General features: G+C 35.4%; 1 protein-coding gene across 2 annotated transcripts in view; it reads left to right on the top strand.

Annotated features, from left to right (window-relative positions):
• The window catches only part of ROCK1 (Rho associated coiled-coil containing protein kinase 1), a 153,772-nt gene that overhangs the window by 91,526 nt on the left and 45,395 nt on the right, over positions 1-16,851 (top strand). For both annotated transcript variants that reach the window (XM_045849708.1, XM_045849707.1), the window contains exons 14-16: positions 4,806-4,941; positions 6,407-6,498; positions 6,604-6,850. In XM_045849708.1, the coding sequence (XP_045705664.1) occupies positions 4,806-4,941; positions 6,407-6,498; positions 6,604-6,850 (475 nt within the window). The remainder of the gene's footprint in view (positions 1-4,805; positions 4,942-6,406; positions 6,499-6,603; positions 6,851-16,851) is intronic.

Below are 16,851 nucleotides of genomic sequence, written 5' to 3'. Positions count from 1 at the left end.
CCCATTGATCCTTTGATGAACCCTCCCCCGACAGAGCTGGCAGAGGGCAGGCAGGAGGCCATATGTGAGTCTTAGTCAACTTGGTTCACACTGTTTGCCCTGTTCTGTTGATTTCCTAAGGTTCCATCCACCAGACTTGTAGGCCTACACAAACTCTTTCCAGTGGTTTTCCATATGAATTGACTGTTTTAGCTCACAATTCACACTTCTCCAAAATGTCTCAAACAAGCAGCATCTTGCCTTAGTATACCTCATACTTCTCACCAAGTGGCACTAGCAGCAGCCTGCCTTGTTTTACACCTTGGCTTTTCCAAGACACTGCCAAGCCCAGCACAAGTAGTAGCCATTTCCAGATTACTTTGTAGCTCAATCTGGGTGACCGTGGGCAGAACACAGGTGCTGGCAGACCTTGGCCTACACCTCCTAAAATTCCTCAAAGCTAGCATACCTGGTAGACAGCTTCAGACCATGGCAGAGCACCACCACCCAATCAACTCTTCAAGTGATATGCTCAAAGGTGGAGTCAGTGGACAATGGAGCCCTCCTGATGTACGTCCTGCTCTATGGGGCAGGCCACTGCACAGATGATTCTCCAGAGTGGTTGGTGGTTGCAGCCAGTCATTGCAGCTGATTGGCCTGGGAATAAACCCCTTTTGTTGACATCCAACACAAATCCAGATTCAGCTACAAGAAGAGGGTGTACATAGCCATAGGGTGGAGGTGGGGTGCACCTGGAATGCTCAGCTTGAGTGATTGGGAAGGCTGTGCCATGACCCTACACAACACCTACTATGTTAGGCCACCCTACCAACCCTGAGGGCTTAGCAGCTCTACCTAATATATACAAACAAACACAGGGAGGCTGTCAAAATGAGGCAACAAGTAAACATGTCCCATATGAAAGAACAGAACTCCAGGAAAAAAAAAAAATGGAGACAAGCAGTGTACTAGATGCTGAGTTCAAAACACTGGGTATAAGGAGAAAGAGCAGTTGAATTTAGAACTTCAACAGCATAAAAAAAGACCACCCAGAAGTTAAGGATACTCTAATTGACATGAAGAATAATTTGCAGGGAATCAACGATGAGAGTAGATGAAGTCAAGAATCAAATCAGCGATTTGGAATATACGAAAAGAAAAAAAACAACCAATCAAAAGAGCAAAGTGAAAAGAATTTTTTTAAAAAAATGAAGATTTAAGAAGCCTGTGGGACAACTTCAAGCATAGTAACATTACCATCATGAGGATACCAGAAGGGGAAGAGAGAGAGCAAGGAAACAAAATACAATTAAGATTAAGTTAAAGTATAAAATAAAAACCTGTTAGAATAATGAAGGAAAACTTCCCTAACCTGGTGGAGAAAATAGACATGTAAGTCCAGGAAGCGCAGAGTTCTAAACAAGATGAACCCAAAGAGGCCCACATCAATACACATTGTAATTAAAATGCAAAAAGTTAAAGACAGAATCTTAAAAGCAGCAAGAGAAAAGCAGTTAGTTACCTACACGGGAGCTTCCTTAAGACTGTCAGCTGATATTTCAACAGGATCTTTGCAGGCCAGAAGGGACTGGTAAATATTCAAAATGATGAAAAGCAAGGACCTACAACCAAGATTACTCTACCCAGCAAAGCTATCATTTAGAATCTAAGGAAATTTAAAGATTTTCCTGGACAAGGAAAAGCTAAAGAAGTTTATCACCACCAAGCCAGTAATACATGAAATGTTAAAGTATATTCTTTAAGAGGAAGAGAGGAAAAAGTAGGAACAATAAGCACTGGCCCATGTGGCTCATTTGGTAGGAGTGACGTCCCATAACCAAAAAGTTGTGGGTGCTATTTCCGGCCTGGGAACATGCTTAGGTTGTGAGTTCGATCCATGGTTTGGGTGCATATGATCCCCATTCCAGACCCAGAAGATCATCAGTACAGGAAAGTATGGGAGGTACCCATTCAGTGCTTCTCCCTCACATTACTGTTTCTCTCCTCTCTTCCTTTTTCTCTAAAAGCAATGAAAAAAAGTCCTTGTGTGAGGATTAAAAAATATATATATACGTGTGTGTATAAACTATATATATATGAACAGTATATATGTGTGTGTGTGCATATATGAACAATAAAATGGCAATAATTACATATGTATCAACAAATGAATTAAAAAAATGAAGGAATAGAAACAGACTCATGGGGAACATTTTGACAGTTACCAGATGGGATGGGGTTGGAATAAGTGAGAAAAGTGAAGGGATTAAGAAGTACATATTGGGCCCTGGCTGGTGTGGCTCAGTGGATTGAATGCTGGCCTGTGAACCAGAGGGTTGCTGGTTCCATTCCCAGTCAGGGTACATGCTTGGGTTGTGGGCCAGGTCCCCAGTAGGGGGCACAGGAGATTCAACCACACATTGATATTTCTATCCCTCTCTCACTTTCCCTCTCTAAAAATCTTTTTTTTTTATTTTTTTTACAAAAAAGAAGTACATATTGGTTGTTACAGAAGTCATGGTGATGTAAAATACAGCATAGGGAACATAGTCAATAATATTCTAGTAACTATGGTGTCAAATGTGTACTCAAGTTATCAACATGCTCACTTTGTAAGTTATTTAATGTCTAATCAATGGGGTGTACACCTGAACCTAAAATAATATGGTATGTCAACTGTAATTGAATAATAAAAAATGATTTACCCTGGCCAGGTAGCTCAGTTGGTTAGAGTATTGTTCTGACACTTTAGAGCATGCGAAGGTTGTAGGTTTGATTTCTGGTGAGGGCACATACAAGAATCAACCAATGAATGCATAAATAAATAGGGCAAAAAAACAATAATAAAAATAAAAAATGATTTAAATTGAATAAGAAAGAAAATTGTCAGAAGACATGAACATATATTTCATCAAAGTGGATGACAAGCTCATGAAAAGATGTTCAACATCCTTAGCTATTAGAGAAAAGCAGATTAAAAACCACCATGAGATATCATTATATTACAACAAATAAAAATAGTGTCAATACCAAAACTGACAAGGACATGGAGAAACTGGATTACTTATGTGTGACATCTGAGAATGTGAAATGGTACAGCTATTCTGGAAAATAGTTTGACAGTTGCTTAAAATTCTAAACATGCAACTACCGTGTGAACCGGCAATTGGACATTAATCTCAGAAAAATGAAAACTCATATCCTCACAAAAACCTTCATACTGCTCTTCAAAGTAGCTTTATTTTTAATAGCTAAAAAGTAGAAACAAGCAAAATGTTCCACAGTAGGTCAGTGATTCAACAAAGCTTGATATATCTGTACCATAGAATACCATTCAACAAAAAGGAATGAACTATTTCTACAACTTGGATGGATTTCAAGGGCATTATATTGACTGTAAAAAGCCTATCTCAAAAGGTCCATACTATATAATTCACTATTATATAATCTCAAAATGACAATATACAAATGGAGGTGTCATTGGTTGCCAGGGCTGTGGGTGGTAGAGGAACAGCGATGAGTGTAGCTGTAAGTGGTGGTGGGAAGTAGATCATTGTGCTGATGGAACATTTCTATTTCTGAATTGCAGTGGTGGCTACATGAATCTACATATGAGATAAAATGACAGAGAACTATACATACTTTATACCAGTATAAATTTCCTGATTTTATTAGAGGAAAATGAGTGGAAGGGTACATGAGACCTCTCTGTTCAATCTTTGCAACTTCCTGAAATGTACGATTATTTCAAAATAACAAAACAAAAAATTAAGAGAAAAAATTCTTAGAATTGGAAAGACTTTATATGACCTGTCAAATTGTACTAAACTGACAGCATCTTACATAAAATACATTTTTTTAATTAAAGATGGAAAAGCCCAGGCGGTGGGGAAAGCACTATAAAGGCAGTTTTCCTAGCATAGTCTTTTTTTTTTTTTCAAGGTTTTTATTTTTAGAGCAAGGGAAAGGGAGGGAGAAGGTAAGGGGGAGAAACAATCAGCTGCCTCATGCAGGTCCCCATATGGGGACCTGGCCCACAACCCAGGCAGGGGCCTTTACTGGGAATTGAACTGGTGACTCCAGTTTGCAGTCGAGCTTGGTCCTCTGAGCCTCACCAGCCAGGACCCTAACACAGAGTTGTAAAGATGAAAATGAAGCAGTTGAAAGCAGAATATGCTGACAGTGGTAACTCAGAAGATAAATTTTTAAGTGGTAGAACTTTGGAGTTTGTTTGTTTGTTTTTTTTTTTTCAGCTTCCCTCTATAGTTTCATTATCTAAAATAGGTATTTCCTTCCTTACTTTTTAATATGCATTAGTAAGTAGATACACAGAATATCTTAGAAAAGTTAAGTTGTTGAGACAGGAAGAGGATTGAGGGAGACACACAGGGACTGGTTAACGTAACTGCACATACTGTAGCATTTGGTGCCATTTGAGCTTTGCACAATTTAGTTACCAAATACATTATTACCTAACTCTTTTCAGATTTTATATCTTAAATATAGGATGTAAATAAACTAAGATACTGATAATATAATGCATTGTAGCCATATTAAACTAATAAAGTGGTTAGTGGTCAATCTAATGGGTTTTTTATATTCATATAGTCAAAACTCCCTGAAAATTTTACAAAGTCTGAATAGAGGATTCTCACTGTCTTACAAGGCAAGCTAATTCTGTTATTAAAAAGTTGTCATTAGGAGGTACTACCTGTTTTTGAAACCAGAAAATCCATCTTAAGTCTTTGTGTTTTGTTTTTAAGAACAATGTATTCTCTCAAATAAATGAGTATTAATTGCAATGGTAACTTTTGTCACCATTCCAGGGGAATCAAAGAAGAAATCTAGAATCTACAGTGTCTCAGATTGAGAAAGAAAAAATGTTGCTACAGCACAGAGTTAATGAGTACCAAAGAAAAGCAGAACAGGAAAATGAAAAGAGGAGAAACGTGGAAAATGAAGGTAAATTGTTACTTCTTTGGAAAAATGCTGGAATTTCTAATTATCACTGAGGTCTTTGTCATGAGGTTTTCTTAAATTTAGTGATATATTTTTATCACTAAAATAAATACATTTTAAATACATTAAATAAAATATATTAAATAAATACAATTTTTATATTTTAATAATATTTTATAATTTTTATATTTATATTTTATTTTTTATATTTTAATAATTTAAATAAAATATATTAAAATAAATATATTTTTAAAACTCTAAAACACTTCCTGAGTCAAATACCCATGTCCCAAGATAAATATATAACATATTAAATTCAGTAGAAATGTTTTAAGTAGTGGTTTGTATCCTTATGTGCTTGTTAGAATCTCCTAGAAAGCTTTAAAGAATACTGATAACATAAACTCCAGAGATTCTAATTTAATTAATCTAGACATGTGGCCCAAAGATCGGTGTTTTTATTAAGCTCTCTAGGCACTTCTAACAAGTAGCCATATTAGAGAACTGAACTAGAATTTCATATGTTTAATGTTTGTGTTATAAATGCTTTTAAAATAGCTTTCTACACCCTTTGATTCAGTGATTTCACTTCCAAGAAATTTTAGATACACACTTACATACATGCACATTGATGTAGAAACAGGGCTATTCATTGTAGCAATTTTTAAAATGTAAAAAATTTAAAACAACATAAGAGTAATCAATGATAAAATTTGTTACGCTTATGTCATAGAATACTACACATCTTATAAAAGGATGAAGTATCTCCTTATGTTATAAAAGAATCTCTAAGATGTATTTTTAAGTGAAAAAAATAGATTGTTTAAAACAAAAGTGCTTGTCTATATAGCTTAAATATGTGTGTGCATATGTGTGTATACATATGTGTATATGTATATATACAAATACATAGATATACATGTGAAAACATGTTACATGTGTTTTTATATATTAGAATGTGGATGCATAGACTATTTTAGGTAGGAAGGATATGCAAGAAATTAGTAATAGTTGTGGCTGGGGAAGAGAGTGATAGGGACTAGGAGACACTGGAGGTATACCTTTTGGTACCTTTGGAGTTTTGAACCATTTTAAAAAGACTGAAAGATTATTCAAAGATTTGTACTATTCAAAAAGAATATTAAAACTAGTTCCGTAACATTTTATTAATAGATTGACTTTATCAAGGGAATAAAATAATTTGAAATACTATAACAGTAGAAAAATGTCTATTTTTGCATTCTGTATTATAAAACAATGCTCTACTTTATGATGAATTTAAAATGTAAGTACTTCCAAGGTGGAATTTCACGTTAGGGGTAGATCTACTGTAGCTGACTATTAGGGCCTAAGACTAAATTTCATTTTTTTAATGGATTTATATGTTTCTTCCTTGAAAACTTTGTAATTTCTACTTGTTACTACTTTATTTACTAGTTTCTTTCTTTCTTTCTTTTTTTTTTACTAGTTTCTACATTAAAGGATCAGTTGGAAGACTTAAAGAAAGTAAGTCAGAATTCACAGCTTGCTAGTGAGAAGGTGGCACAATTACAAAAGCAGGTAAGTTTTTGGAATGTGATTTTTTTAAAAAAATTATAATCAATTAATAAGTTTGATTGTATTTTGGTCAAAAAACTATTTTCTTGTTCTTTTTTTTTTAAATAGCTGGAAGAAGCCAATGACTTGCTTAGGACAGAATCAGACACAGCTGTAAGATTAAGGAAGAGTCACACAGAGATGAGCAAGTCAGTCAGTCAGCTAGAGTCCCTGAACAGAGAATTGCAGGAGAGAAATAGAATTTTAGAGAATTCCAAATCACAGACGGACAAAGAGTATTACCAGTTGCAAGCTGCATTAGAAGCTGAACGAAGAGACAGAGGTCATGATTCTGAGATGATTGGAGACCTTCAAGGTAATATTACTTACTATGGTAAAATATACATATCATAAAATTTACCATTTTATCCATTTTTAAGTGCATGGTTCATGGCATAAAGTACTTACGTACTGTTATGCAGTCATGATTATCCATCTGCAGAACTTTTTTTCATCCCAAACTAAAATTCTATACCCTTTAAAAAGTAGCTCCCCATTATTAACTCCTTCCATTCTCTAGTAAATGTCATCCTAGTTTATGTGTCTTATGAATTTGACTGTCATAAAAGTGGAATCATAACAGTATTTGTCCTTTTGTGCCTGTCTTGTTCCACTTAGCATAATGTCTTCAAGATTCATCCATGGTTGTAGCATGTATCAGAATTTCCTTTCTTTTTAAGGCTGAAACATACTCCATTGTATGCATATAAGACTTGTTTATCACTAGAAGGTAATTTTCTAAATTTATTTGCAATAGTGCTGAAAAGCATAAAGTTTACCATCTCAGTCCTTTTTATGTATAAAGTAATATATTGTTTATCATTGTCCTCATAAAGAAATTACCCTGGTGAAACCAGAAATGGCTAGCAGTTTTCCCCCTTCAGTATAATGCCTGCATTTGTATCACACTGTAATTTTTTTACTCTCATGGGCACTCCTATGAGGTAGATACTGTGGATATTTCTAATTTTACAGCCAGATTAGTGAAAGTGTAATTTTAAACGTGCCTAATCCATAAAAGTCTTACTCAAAGTGGGACTAACCCAGGCTGAGAGGATTATTACTATTAAAACCTGGGAATTCATCATATATTGTTGGTAGAAATAGAAACTCAATTGCAGAAATAGAATCCCATTACAAATAAAGAATTAAGTACTTGGGAAGGGTAGCCCTAGAGATAGCAGTCTTTGTGAATCTAAAAAAATTGAGTATTAACAGTGAATAAGGGGACGATTTTATAATGGTAATAAAATTCAATTTGTTTTCAAAAAGATGCTTGGTTCTACCCACTTCTCATATGTTTTTCTATTTTATATTCCTATTAGCAACAGCATCTGTATTAACTAATCAAACAGATATGCATGGAAGTTGCCCGAACTCTTGGGAAAATTGAGGGTGGGGTGGTCCATTTTAACCATAGTCACAGGATGGGAACATAGTTTGGGGTCTCATGGGGCTTGATGATTAGCTGTAATTCTGTACAGAGAGGTCAGGGTCAGTTTTTGTGACTGTGGAAACGGAAATCAAGATCTCCTGTTGGTTCTTAGCTGAAGATTATTGTGCAGTCTTATTTCTAGGCTTAAAATAGATCTAAATATAATCAAGAAAGGAACCTCATTGTATATATTAGAAAAGTCTTACACTTTTTACATTGCTTTTCTAGGACTTTTTATATATAACCTAACTGTGTGAAAGTCACTTCATCTGCCTTCATTTAAACCAAGGAGACTAGAATAAGGTGACCCCCTATAAATCCTTCCAATTATAAAATTTTTAAAGTCTGTGATTTTCCAGTTTTGACTGAAGTTTGGAGTACTTGCCTTAAAGAGACCATTATCTATGTGTTCATCAACAGTGGTTTTAGTTGAATCTGTTTTTTAGATATTAGTAATGTTAAAGAAAAATTCATAGCATGATTTATTGTTGAGGTTTATCCTTTTTCAGTGCTTCCCTTGAGGTTTAATTTTTAATTTACATGTGAATCAAAGCTCACATGCATTAAAAAATACACAACTTATATGAACCTCAACATACATATAAAGATGCATTTTGGTTAAAAAACAACTTTTACATTAATCTTTTATGGTCTTCAAGAAATTTCAGGTCCCTCAAGAATAAATTTCTCCATAGTCTAGGAACTGGGCTTCTGGAAGAGTCAGGATTATTTCCTGGTTCAGTGGCCTTCATGTATATTGGTGGGCAGGACCTTTTTTGAGTGTATGGAAAATGATTCCCCAAATATAATTGGATAGTAAATATTTTAGGCTTTGTGGGCCACATATGATCTCTGTTACATATTCTTCTTTTTCACTCTTTACAATCCTTTAAAAGTGGGTAAAAAATAAAAACCAAAACATTTTTAGCTTGGCCTCTATAGAAAAACAGACAATGGGCCTGGAGCTTGTCAGCACTTGGTCCAGTGTAGGCTGCTGTTACAGACAAAATTAGCTTCTAAAAGTCCGGGCCATAGAGGCTTAAGCAAAGTGAAGGAACAAAGATCAAAATGTCATGGAGGACTGAAAATTTCAACTGAAATAGTAAACTCTCCATCTAGTAAATTTATCTGTGATTCTTCAGATTAAAATGCAAAAAGACAAATTTTTGCTTCCAGCCAAGGTGGAGGCATAGGTAGACACACTTCACCTCCTCACACAACCATAGGAAGGACCACTATTAATCTCAAAACAAAATACAAGCAGAGCTGCCAGAAAATCAAACTGTATGGAAGGTGACAACCAAGGATTTAACAAAGAAATATTCATTCAGATGGATAGGAGGAGTGGAGATAGGAAGCAGGCGGGAGAGGACACAGTGAAGGGGTGATGGCAAGGTGGCAGTGGCCGGTGGAAGAGGCAGTCCCACATTCATGTGTGGTGGATAAAAACCAGGAGGGACATCTGGGGAGCGAGCCATCCCAGTGCACCCAGCCAGACCATGCAGCCTAGGGTTTCAGGGCCAGGAAAATAATGCCTCATAACTTTTGGCTGTAAAAAGCAGTGGGGATTGGGGTGGTGAAAGAAACTGCTGGTTTCTCAGGGGAGTCTGTTTAAATGACCTACATTGCCCTTGAACATATGCAAATCCACCCACTCTGGTATTCAATACCAGGGCAGCAGCTAGAAAGGGCACCAGTCACATACAAGATGTGGAGGAAGTGACTGGAAACAGGGCAAGAGCCAAGCAAGCAGCATTTTTCCCTCTCCCACCCTCCCCCACATACAGTGCTACAAAGAGGCAAAGTGGGCTGTGGCACCCTGGTGAACACCTAAGGCTTCCCCCACTTACAACATAACAGGTGTGCCAAGCATGGGAATCAAAGCAGCTCTAATACACAGAAACAAACACAGGGAAGCTGCCAAATTCAGGAAACAGAAATATGGCCCAAATAAAAGAACAGATCAAAACTCCAGAAAAAGAACTAAGCGAAACAGAGATAGCCAGCCTATCAGACACAGACCTTAAAGCACACTGGTGGTAAGGATGCCCAAGAGATCTCATTGAGTACAGCAAACTCATAAGGGAAGAAATGAAGGCTACACTAAGAAATAAAGAAAATCCACAGGGAACCAACAATGAAGGGAAGGAAGCTGAGGTTCAAATGAATGATTTGGACATAAAGAAATAAACAGTCAACCAGTACAGAATGAAGAAACAAGAATTCAAAAAAAATGAGGAGAGAATAAGAAGACTCTTAGGACATCTCCAAACGTGCCAACATCCAAATTATAGGGGTGCCGAAAGGAGAAAAGGGACAGCAAGAAATTGAAAATTTAATTGAAAAAATAAAGAAAACTTCCCTAATTTGGAGAAGGAAACAGATATACAAGTCCAGGTAGCACAGAGAGTCCCAAACAAGTTGGACCCAAAGAGGGGAACACTAGGACACATCATAAGTAAAATGCCAAAGGTTAAAGAGAGAATCTTAAAAGCAACAAGAGAAAAGGAGAGAGTTATCTACAAAGGAGTTCCCATAAGACTCAACTGATTTCTCAAAACCTTACAGGCAAGAAGGGAAGTATTCACAGTCTTGAAAGGCAAGGACCTACATCCAAGATTACTCTATCCAGCAAAGCTGCCATTTAGAATGGAAGGGCAGATATAGTGCTTTCCAGATAAGGTAAAGCTAAAGGAGTTTATCATCACCAAGCCCTTATTTGAAATGTTAAAGGGGTTTATTTAAGACAAAGAAGATCAAAACTATGAACAGTAAAATGACAACAAACTCACTACTATACACAACTGAATCTAAAAAACAAACTAAGCAAACAACTAGAACAGGAATAGAATCACAGAAATGGAGATCACATGGAGGGTTATCACCAGGGAGAGGGAAGGGGGAAAATGGGGATAAAGGTACAGAAATTAAGAAGCATAGTTGGTAGGTGTAAAATTAGACAGGGAGAGGTTAAGAAAGGTATGGGAAATGGAGAAGCCAAAAAACTTACACAAACAACCCATGGACATGACTAAGCGGGGAGGGGGGTTGGAGAGAAGGGGAGTACCGGTCAGAAGGTGGCAAATGGGAAAACATTGGGACAACTGTAATAGCATGATCAATAAAATGTACTTTTAAAAAAGACAATTTTTCTAAAATAACCATTTAAAACATCTTTTAAATAATCCTCATGTTTAGTTGGTTTCTTCTTTAACTTTTTATTTGGGAAAATTCTAGTCATATACCATAGGAGAATACTATAATGACCCCCTAGGTACCTATTATGCAGCTTCAGTAATCTTCATCTAGCAGCCAGTCATGTTTTATTTAAACCCCCACTCCTTTTCCCAGTCATCCAACACTGAATTATTCTGAAGTAAATCATGGGCACCTCGTGGTGTAATTTGTAAATATTACAGTATGTATTAAAGATAAAGGATTCTTTGTTTTAAAGATGGTCAAAATGTTATTATCAAACCAAGAAAACAATTGGTAATTATTTAATATTGTATTGTCTAGTATTGTAACATCTAGTCAGTGCTCAGATTCTTCCAGTAATCCCATTTCATTGTTTTTGTGTGTGTGTGTGTGTTTTGCTTGAATTAGGCTTAGTTAAGATTCACACATAGCATTTATAATATGTCCCTTAAGTTATTTTTTAAATCTATAGGTCCTCCCTCCCTTTTTTGTTTGTATCTGCTGTTGGTTGAAGAAAAAAAGGGTTTTTTTGTTCTGTTGAACATCTCTCATTCTGAATTTTGCTGATTCCATCAGTTAACATATTCTTGTGTTCCTTGTTGTACTTTAAATTGGTATTTCTGGAGGTTTGATCTATTTCAGGTAGGACTTTGGCAAGAATACTTGTAAGACATTTGTGTACGAGGATGCACATAAAGTCTGGCTCTCTCTCTTTGTTACTGCAAGCCATTGATGATCATTGCCTAGATACTTTGTTTTTTTAGGAGTTTGCAGTGTTAATGATCTGTTTTTTCCATTCTTTATTCCTTCATGAGCTGTAATACTACATAAACATTTTTCCCCAATAAGTTACCTTGAAGTACAGCTTATAAAAGAAGTCAAGTTAAACACTTGATTCTTTTCTTTTCCTTTAATATTTTTCAGAACAGTAAATTATTTCCCAAGCATACTCGAAAGGTAACCAGTGACTTTTAAAAATGTATTTATGAACTTAACAAATTTTAATATATTAGCTCACTGCAGTATTCTTATGGATGCTCATTTGTGGCTAGGGAGAATCTCTTCAAGATTACACAGTGTCCTAGTAGTCCTGGATAGCATCTTTTCTTTTTAGTATGCACAATGTATTTTCCGAGATCATTTTCTATCCCAGACCTGAAATTACCCATTACTAAGGAACCCTAGTTCTTTTTATGGCATATGGCATTCAGAGACTGTAACCTGGATGCTGTGGGTACTCACTCACTGCTATTGTATTGATAGATGTTTATAGGACTTTTTAATGGACAAAGGTAGGAAATACTTATTTTTCATTGTAATTGCAAATTTCTTAATTTATTGTATTGTGATTAGAAGCTGTTACCTACTTAACCAGATATCTACCTAAAATTTTTTCTGGCTTTGTTCACAAAGCATTCATAGCTGTTAATTGGGGGATTTGAGAATTTTGTAGGTTTTTTGCTTAATATATTTTGAGTTTGCGTTTTGGAAGAAAAATAATAGATCAGTTTTCTGATCAGTTTTCTGAGATGCCATTTATTCTTTCTCTCTTTAATCTGTCAATTTTTATAATGTGTTTTAAAAGTTACCACTGTGCCCTGGCCACTGTGTCTCATTTGGTTGGAACATTGTCCTGTGAACCAATAGGTCATGCAATCAGGGCATACGCCTAGGTTACAGGTTTGGTCCCTAGTTGTGTCACATACGAGGGACAGCTGATCAGTGTTTCTCACATCCATGTTTTTCCTCCCTCTCTTTCTCCTTCCCTTCTCCTCTCTCCAAAAATCAGTGAGCATGTCCTTGAGTGAGGTTTTTTTTTTAATGTTACTCCTGTGATTTTTGGCTTTTTTTTCTTCTAGCTCCATTGTATTTCTAACAGCTTTTGCTCTATGTATTTTTTATTGAAGTGAAATTCATATAACAAAAACTTAACTATTTAAAAGTGGACAGTTCAGCCCTAGCTGGTGTGGCCCAGTTGGAGTGTTGCCCCATAACAGAAGTGTTGCAGGTTTGATCCCTGGTTGGTGCACATGCAGAAGCAACCTACCAGTGTTTCTCTCTCACATGGATGTTTTTCTTTCTCCCTTCCTGTGTCCTTTTCTCTCTAAAAAGTAGTGGGAAAAAAATCCTCTGGTGAGGTTTTTAAGTGTACAGTTCAGTGGCATTTGGTACATTTACAGTGTTCTGCAGCCACCTCCTATATTTAATCTAAATATTTTTGTTATTTGAAAAGAAAACCTTGTACCAATTAAGCTGTTCCTCCCTATATCCACCTCCCCCAGCCTCTGGCAACCACCAGTCTCATTTCTATCTCTGAATTTACCTGTCCTGGATATTTCATATAAATGACAGCATGCAGTGAACCTCTGTGTTGCGCTTGTTTCACTTCGCACATTTTTTTAAGATTCATCCATGTAGTAGCATGTATCAGTATTTCATTTATGACTGAGTAATTGTATGTATATACCGTATTTTGTTTAGCCATTCATCTGTTGATGGACATTGAGTTATTTCCTCCTTTTGGCTGTTGTGAATAACACTGCTGTGAACATTTAGGTACAAGGATTTTTTTGGAGTATCTGTTTTCAAATCTGTTGGTTCTATATCTAAAAGTAGAATTGCTCAGTCATATAGTAATTTGTGTTTAACTTTTGAGGAACGTCCAAACTATTACCACAATGCCGGCACTATTTTACTTTCCCACCAGCAATGTGGAAGGTTTCCAGTTTTTCCATGTCCTTGCCAATGCTTTATATTTAACCATCTTTAGTCATAGCTACCCTAATGGTTGTGAAATGGTGTCTCATAGTGGTTTTGATTTTCATTTTCTTAATGACTAATGATCTTTTCATGTGCTTATCAGCTATTTGTACATCCTTTTTGGAAAAGTATCTATTCATTCCCTTTATCCACTTTTAATTGGGTTGTTTATCTTTATGTTGATTTTTAGAGTCTAGATACTAAACCTTACTAGACACAAGATTTGCTTAATATTTACTTCCATTCTTTATGTTGTCTTTTTTAATTTCTTGATAATAATGTCTTACAACATTTAAGTCCAGCTTATCTTTGTTTCTCTTGTTTTTGGTGTTACGTTGCAGAATATGTTGCCAGATTCAAGATGATGGAGATTTTACCCTATGTATTCTAAAATTTTTATGGTTTTAGTGCTTATATTTGGGTCTCTGACCTGTGTTGAGTTAATTTTTGTATATGCTATGATACAGGGATCCAATTTATTTTTTTGCATGTAGATATCCAGTTGTCCCAGCATTATTTGTCGAAGAGACTGTTTTCTTCCATTGGATGGTTTTGGCATCCTTGTTGAAAAATCAGTTGGCTGTAGATACATGGGTTTGGTTTTGGGTTCTCAGTTCTATTCTATTATTCAATAATCTCAGTCCCACACTGTTTTGATCACTGTAGCTTTTCTAGCAAATTTTGAAACAGGGAAGTTTGAGTTCTGCATGTTTGTTGTTCTTTTCCAATATTGTTTTAACTACTCAGGGCTCCTTATAATTTCATGTAATTTGAAGATCTGGTTTTCTATTTCTGCATAAAAGATCCGTGGAATTTTGATACGGATTGTATTGAACCTACAGAGCACTTTGGGCAGTATTACTATCTTAACATATTAAGTCTTCCAGTCCATGGACACGTGATATACTTTCATTTAGGTCTTTTAAAAATTCATTTTAGCAGTTTTTTTATAGTGCACTGTGCAAGTCTTACACCTCCTTCATTAAATTATTTTTATATTTCTTTTAAATGTCCCCATAAGTGGAATTATTTTAATTTTATTTTTGTATTGTTCATTGAGTGTATTAGTTGTGGGGTGGGTAGTTTATAAATACTATGCTTTGTTTATATTTAATTCAGTATTGCTTGGTGTGTTAAGGTTTCATGACTTCTATGTCATCTTACTGGATTAGAATTGTATTATTAAAAGTGATATTAAATGCATCTGACATTAAGGGTTTTTCCCTTATTTTGCACTTTCCTGTTATATGTTGCACATTCATTTATTTTCAGTTTTTGTGTGTAGTTGGTAGGCCTCATATTTAGGTTGTAGATTTCCTATTTGGGACTATAAACATGTTTAGATTTTTTAAGTGAGTTTTTTGTTGTTGAAACTTAACACATATGCACATATCAAAATAAATAAAAATATACATCTGGAGAAATTTTTACAACTTGAACAGACATGAGTAACAAGAATCCTGATTATGAAACTGAACATTGCCAGCAACCTAGGGGAAGCACAGCATTCCCTTGTGCTTCCTCTCAGTCACTAACCCCCTTCTCCTGAAGTAATCATTTTTCTGACTACTAATATGATAAATCAGTTTTGCCTGTTTAACTTTTTGTAAACAGAATCATGTAGTAAATATTCCTTTGTGTATGTTTTATTTAATTCAACATTACGTTTGTGAGGTTTATCCCTTTGTTGTGTATGGCAATAGTTTATTTCTCTTTGCTGTATAGTATTTCATTATTATATACAACTACTGCAATCATTCTGTGACAAATGGCTACTTTGATTATTATCTTTTGGGGGGCTGTTGTGGATAGCGCTGATAAGAACTTTCTTGAACATACTCCTTTGGTAATCATATATATAGTTCCTGATGGTATACACCTTAGAGTGGCAGAGCCATTGAGTATATGTACATTTGGCTTTAGTAAGTACTTTCAAGTATTTCACTGTAGCCATACCAGTTTACATTCACCAGCACTGAATGTAAGAGTTTTAGTTGTTCCATACTCTCAGCAAGGAAAATACTTATCCCCACTGACTTTTGTCAGCCTTTTTTTATTTTTCCTTTATTTTATTTGATTTTTGTCAGTCTTGGTGGTACATGATGGTATTTTCTTGTAGGTTAATTTGTATTTCCCTGGTGTCTAAGATTGAGCAACTTGCCATATTTACTGTAATGTGCTCATTTTTTATTGGATTGCGTGGCTTTTATTGGTTTATATCACTCCTAGATATTAGTCCTTTACCAGATATGTATATTACATTGTCCTTTCCCACTCTGTGGTTTGCCTTTTCACGCTTTAATATTGTCTGCCAGTGAACATAATGTTGTCACTTTTCTTATTTTTTAAATCCTCACCTAAGGATATGTTTTTATTGATTTGAGAGAGAGAGAGAGAGAGAGAGAGAGAGAGAGAGAGAGAGAGCACACACACACACATTGATTGGTTGGCTCCCTTATTCACCCCAAATGAGATCGAACCCGCAACCTAGATAAGTGTCCTGACCGGGGTCGAACTTACAACCCTTTGGTGTACAGGATGACAATCCAGCTAACTGACCAACTCATCCAGGGCCCCTGTTCTTATTTTTAATTTAGTCCAATTTATTTTAGCTTTCTTTTATGATTAATGCTGTAATTAGTGTGGCCTATTAAATTCTTGATTAAGTCGTGAAGGTAATGGTCCCTATTTCTAGAAGTTTTAATCCATTTAGGTTATGGGTTTTTTGCCTTTTATTATATTTTCATGCATTTTTGTATGTAAAGCTTCTTTACTGTCATGTAATGCACAGACAAGTTAGCTTCCTCCTAGCATATTTTTTTAAATAGAATAAATGAGGAACATGAACTATTTTATTTAACATGTCTTACACATGGGGTTTTTAGGAGTCTGTAATGAATTCAACTCATATTGTCATTACTTTG

The sequence above is a fragment of the Phyllostomus hastatus genome, unplaced genomic scaffold (assembly GCF_019186645.2).
Source record: "Phyllostomus hastatus isolate PE091 unplaced genomic scaffold, TTU_PhHast_1.1 phas_contig_80, whole genome shotgun sequence".
NCBI lineage: Eukaryota > Metazoa > Chordata > Mammalia > Chiroptera > Phyllostomidae > Phyllostomus > Phyllostomus hastatus.
Note: the sequence above shows the minus strand (reverse complement) of the source record. Positions and strands in the feature narration are given on the sequence as shown.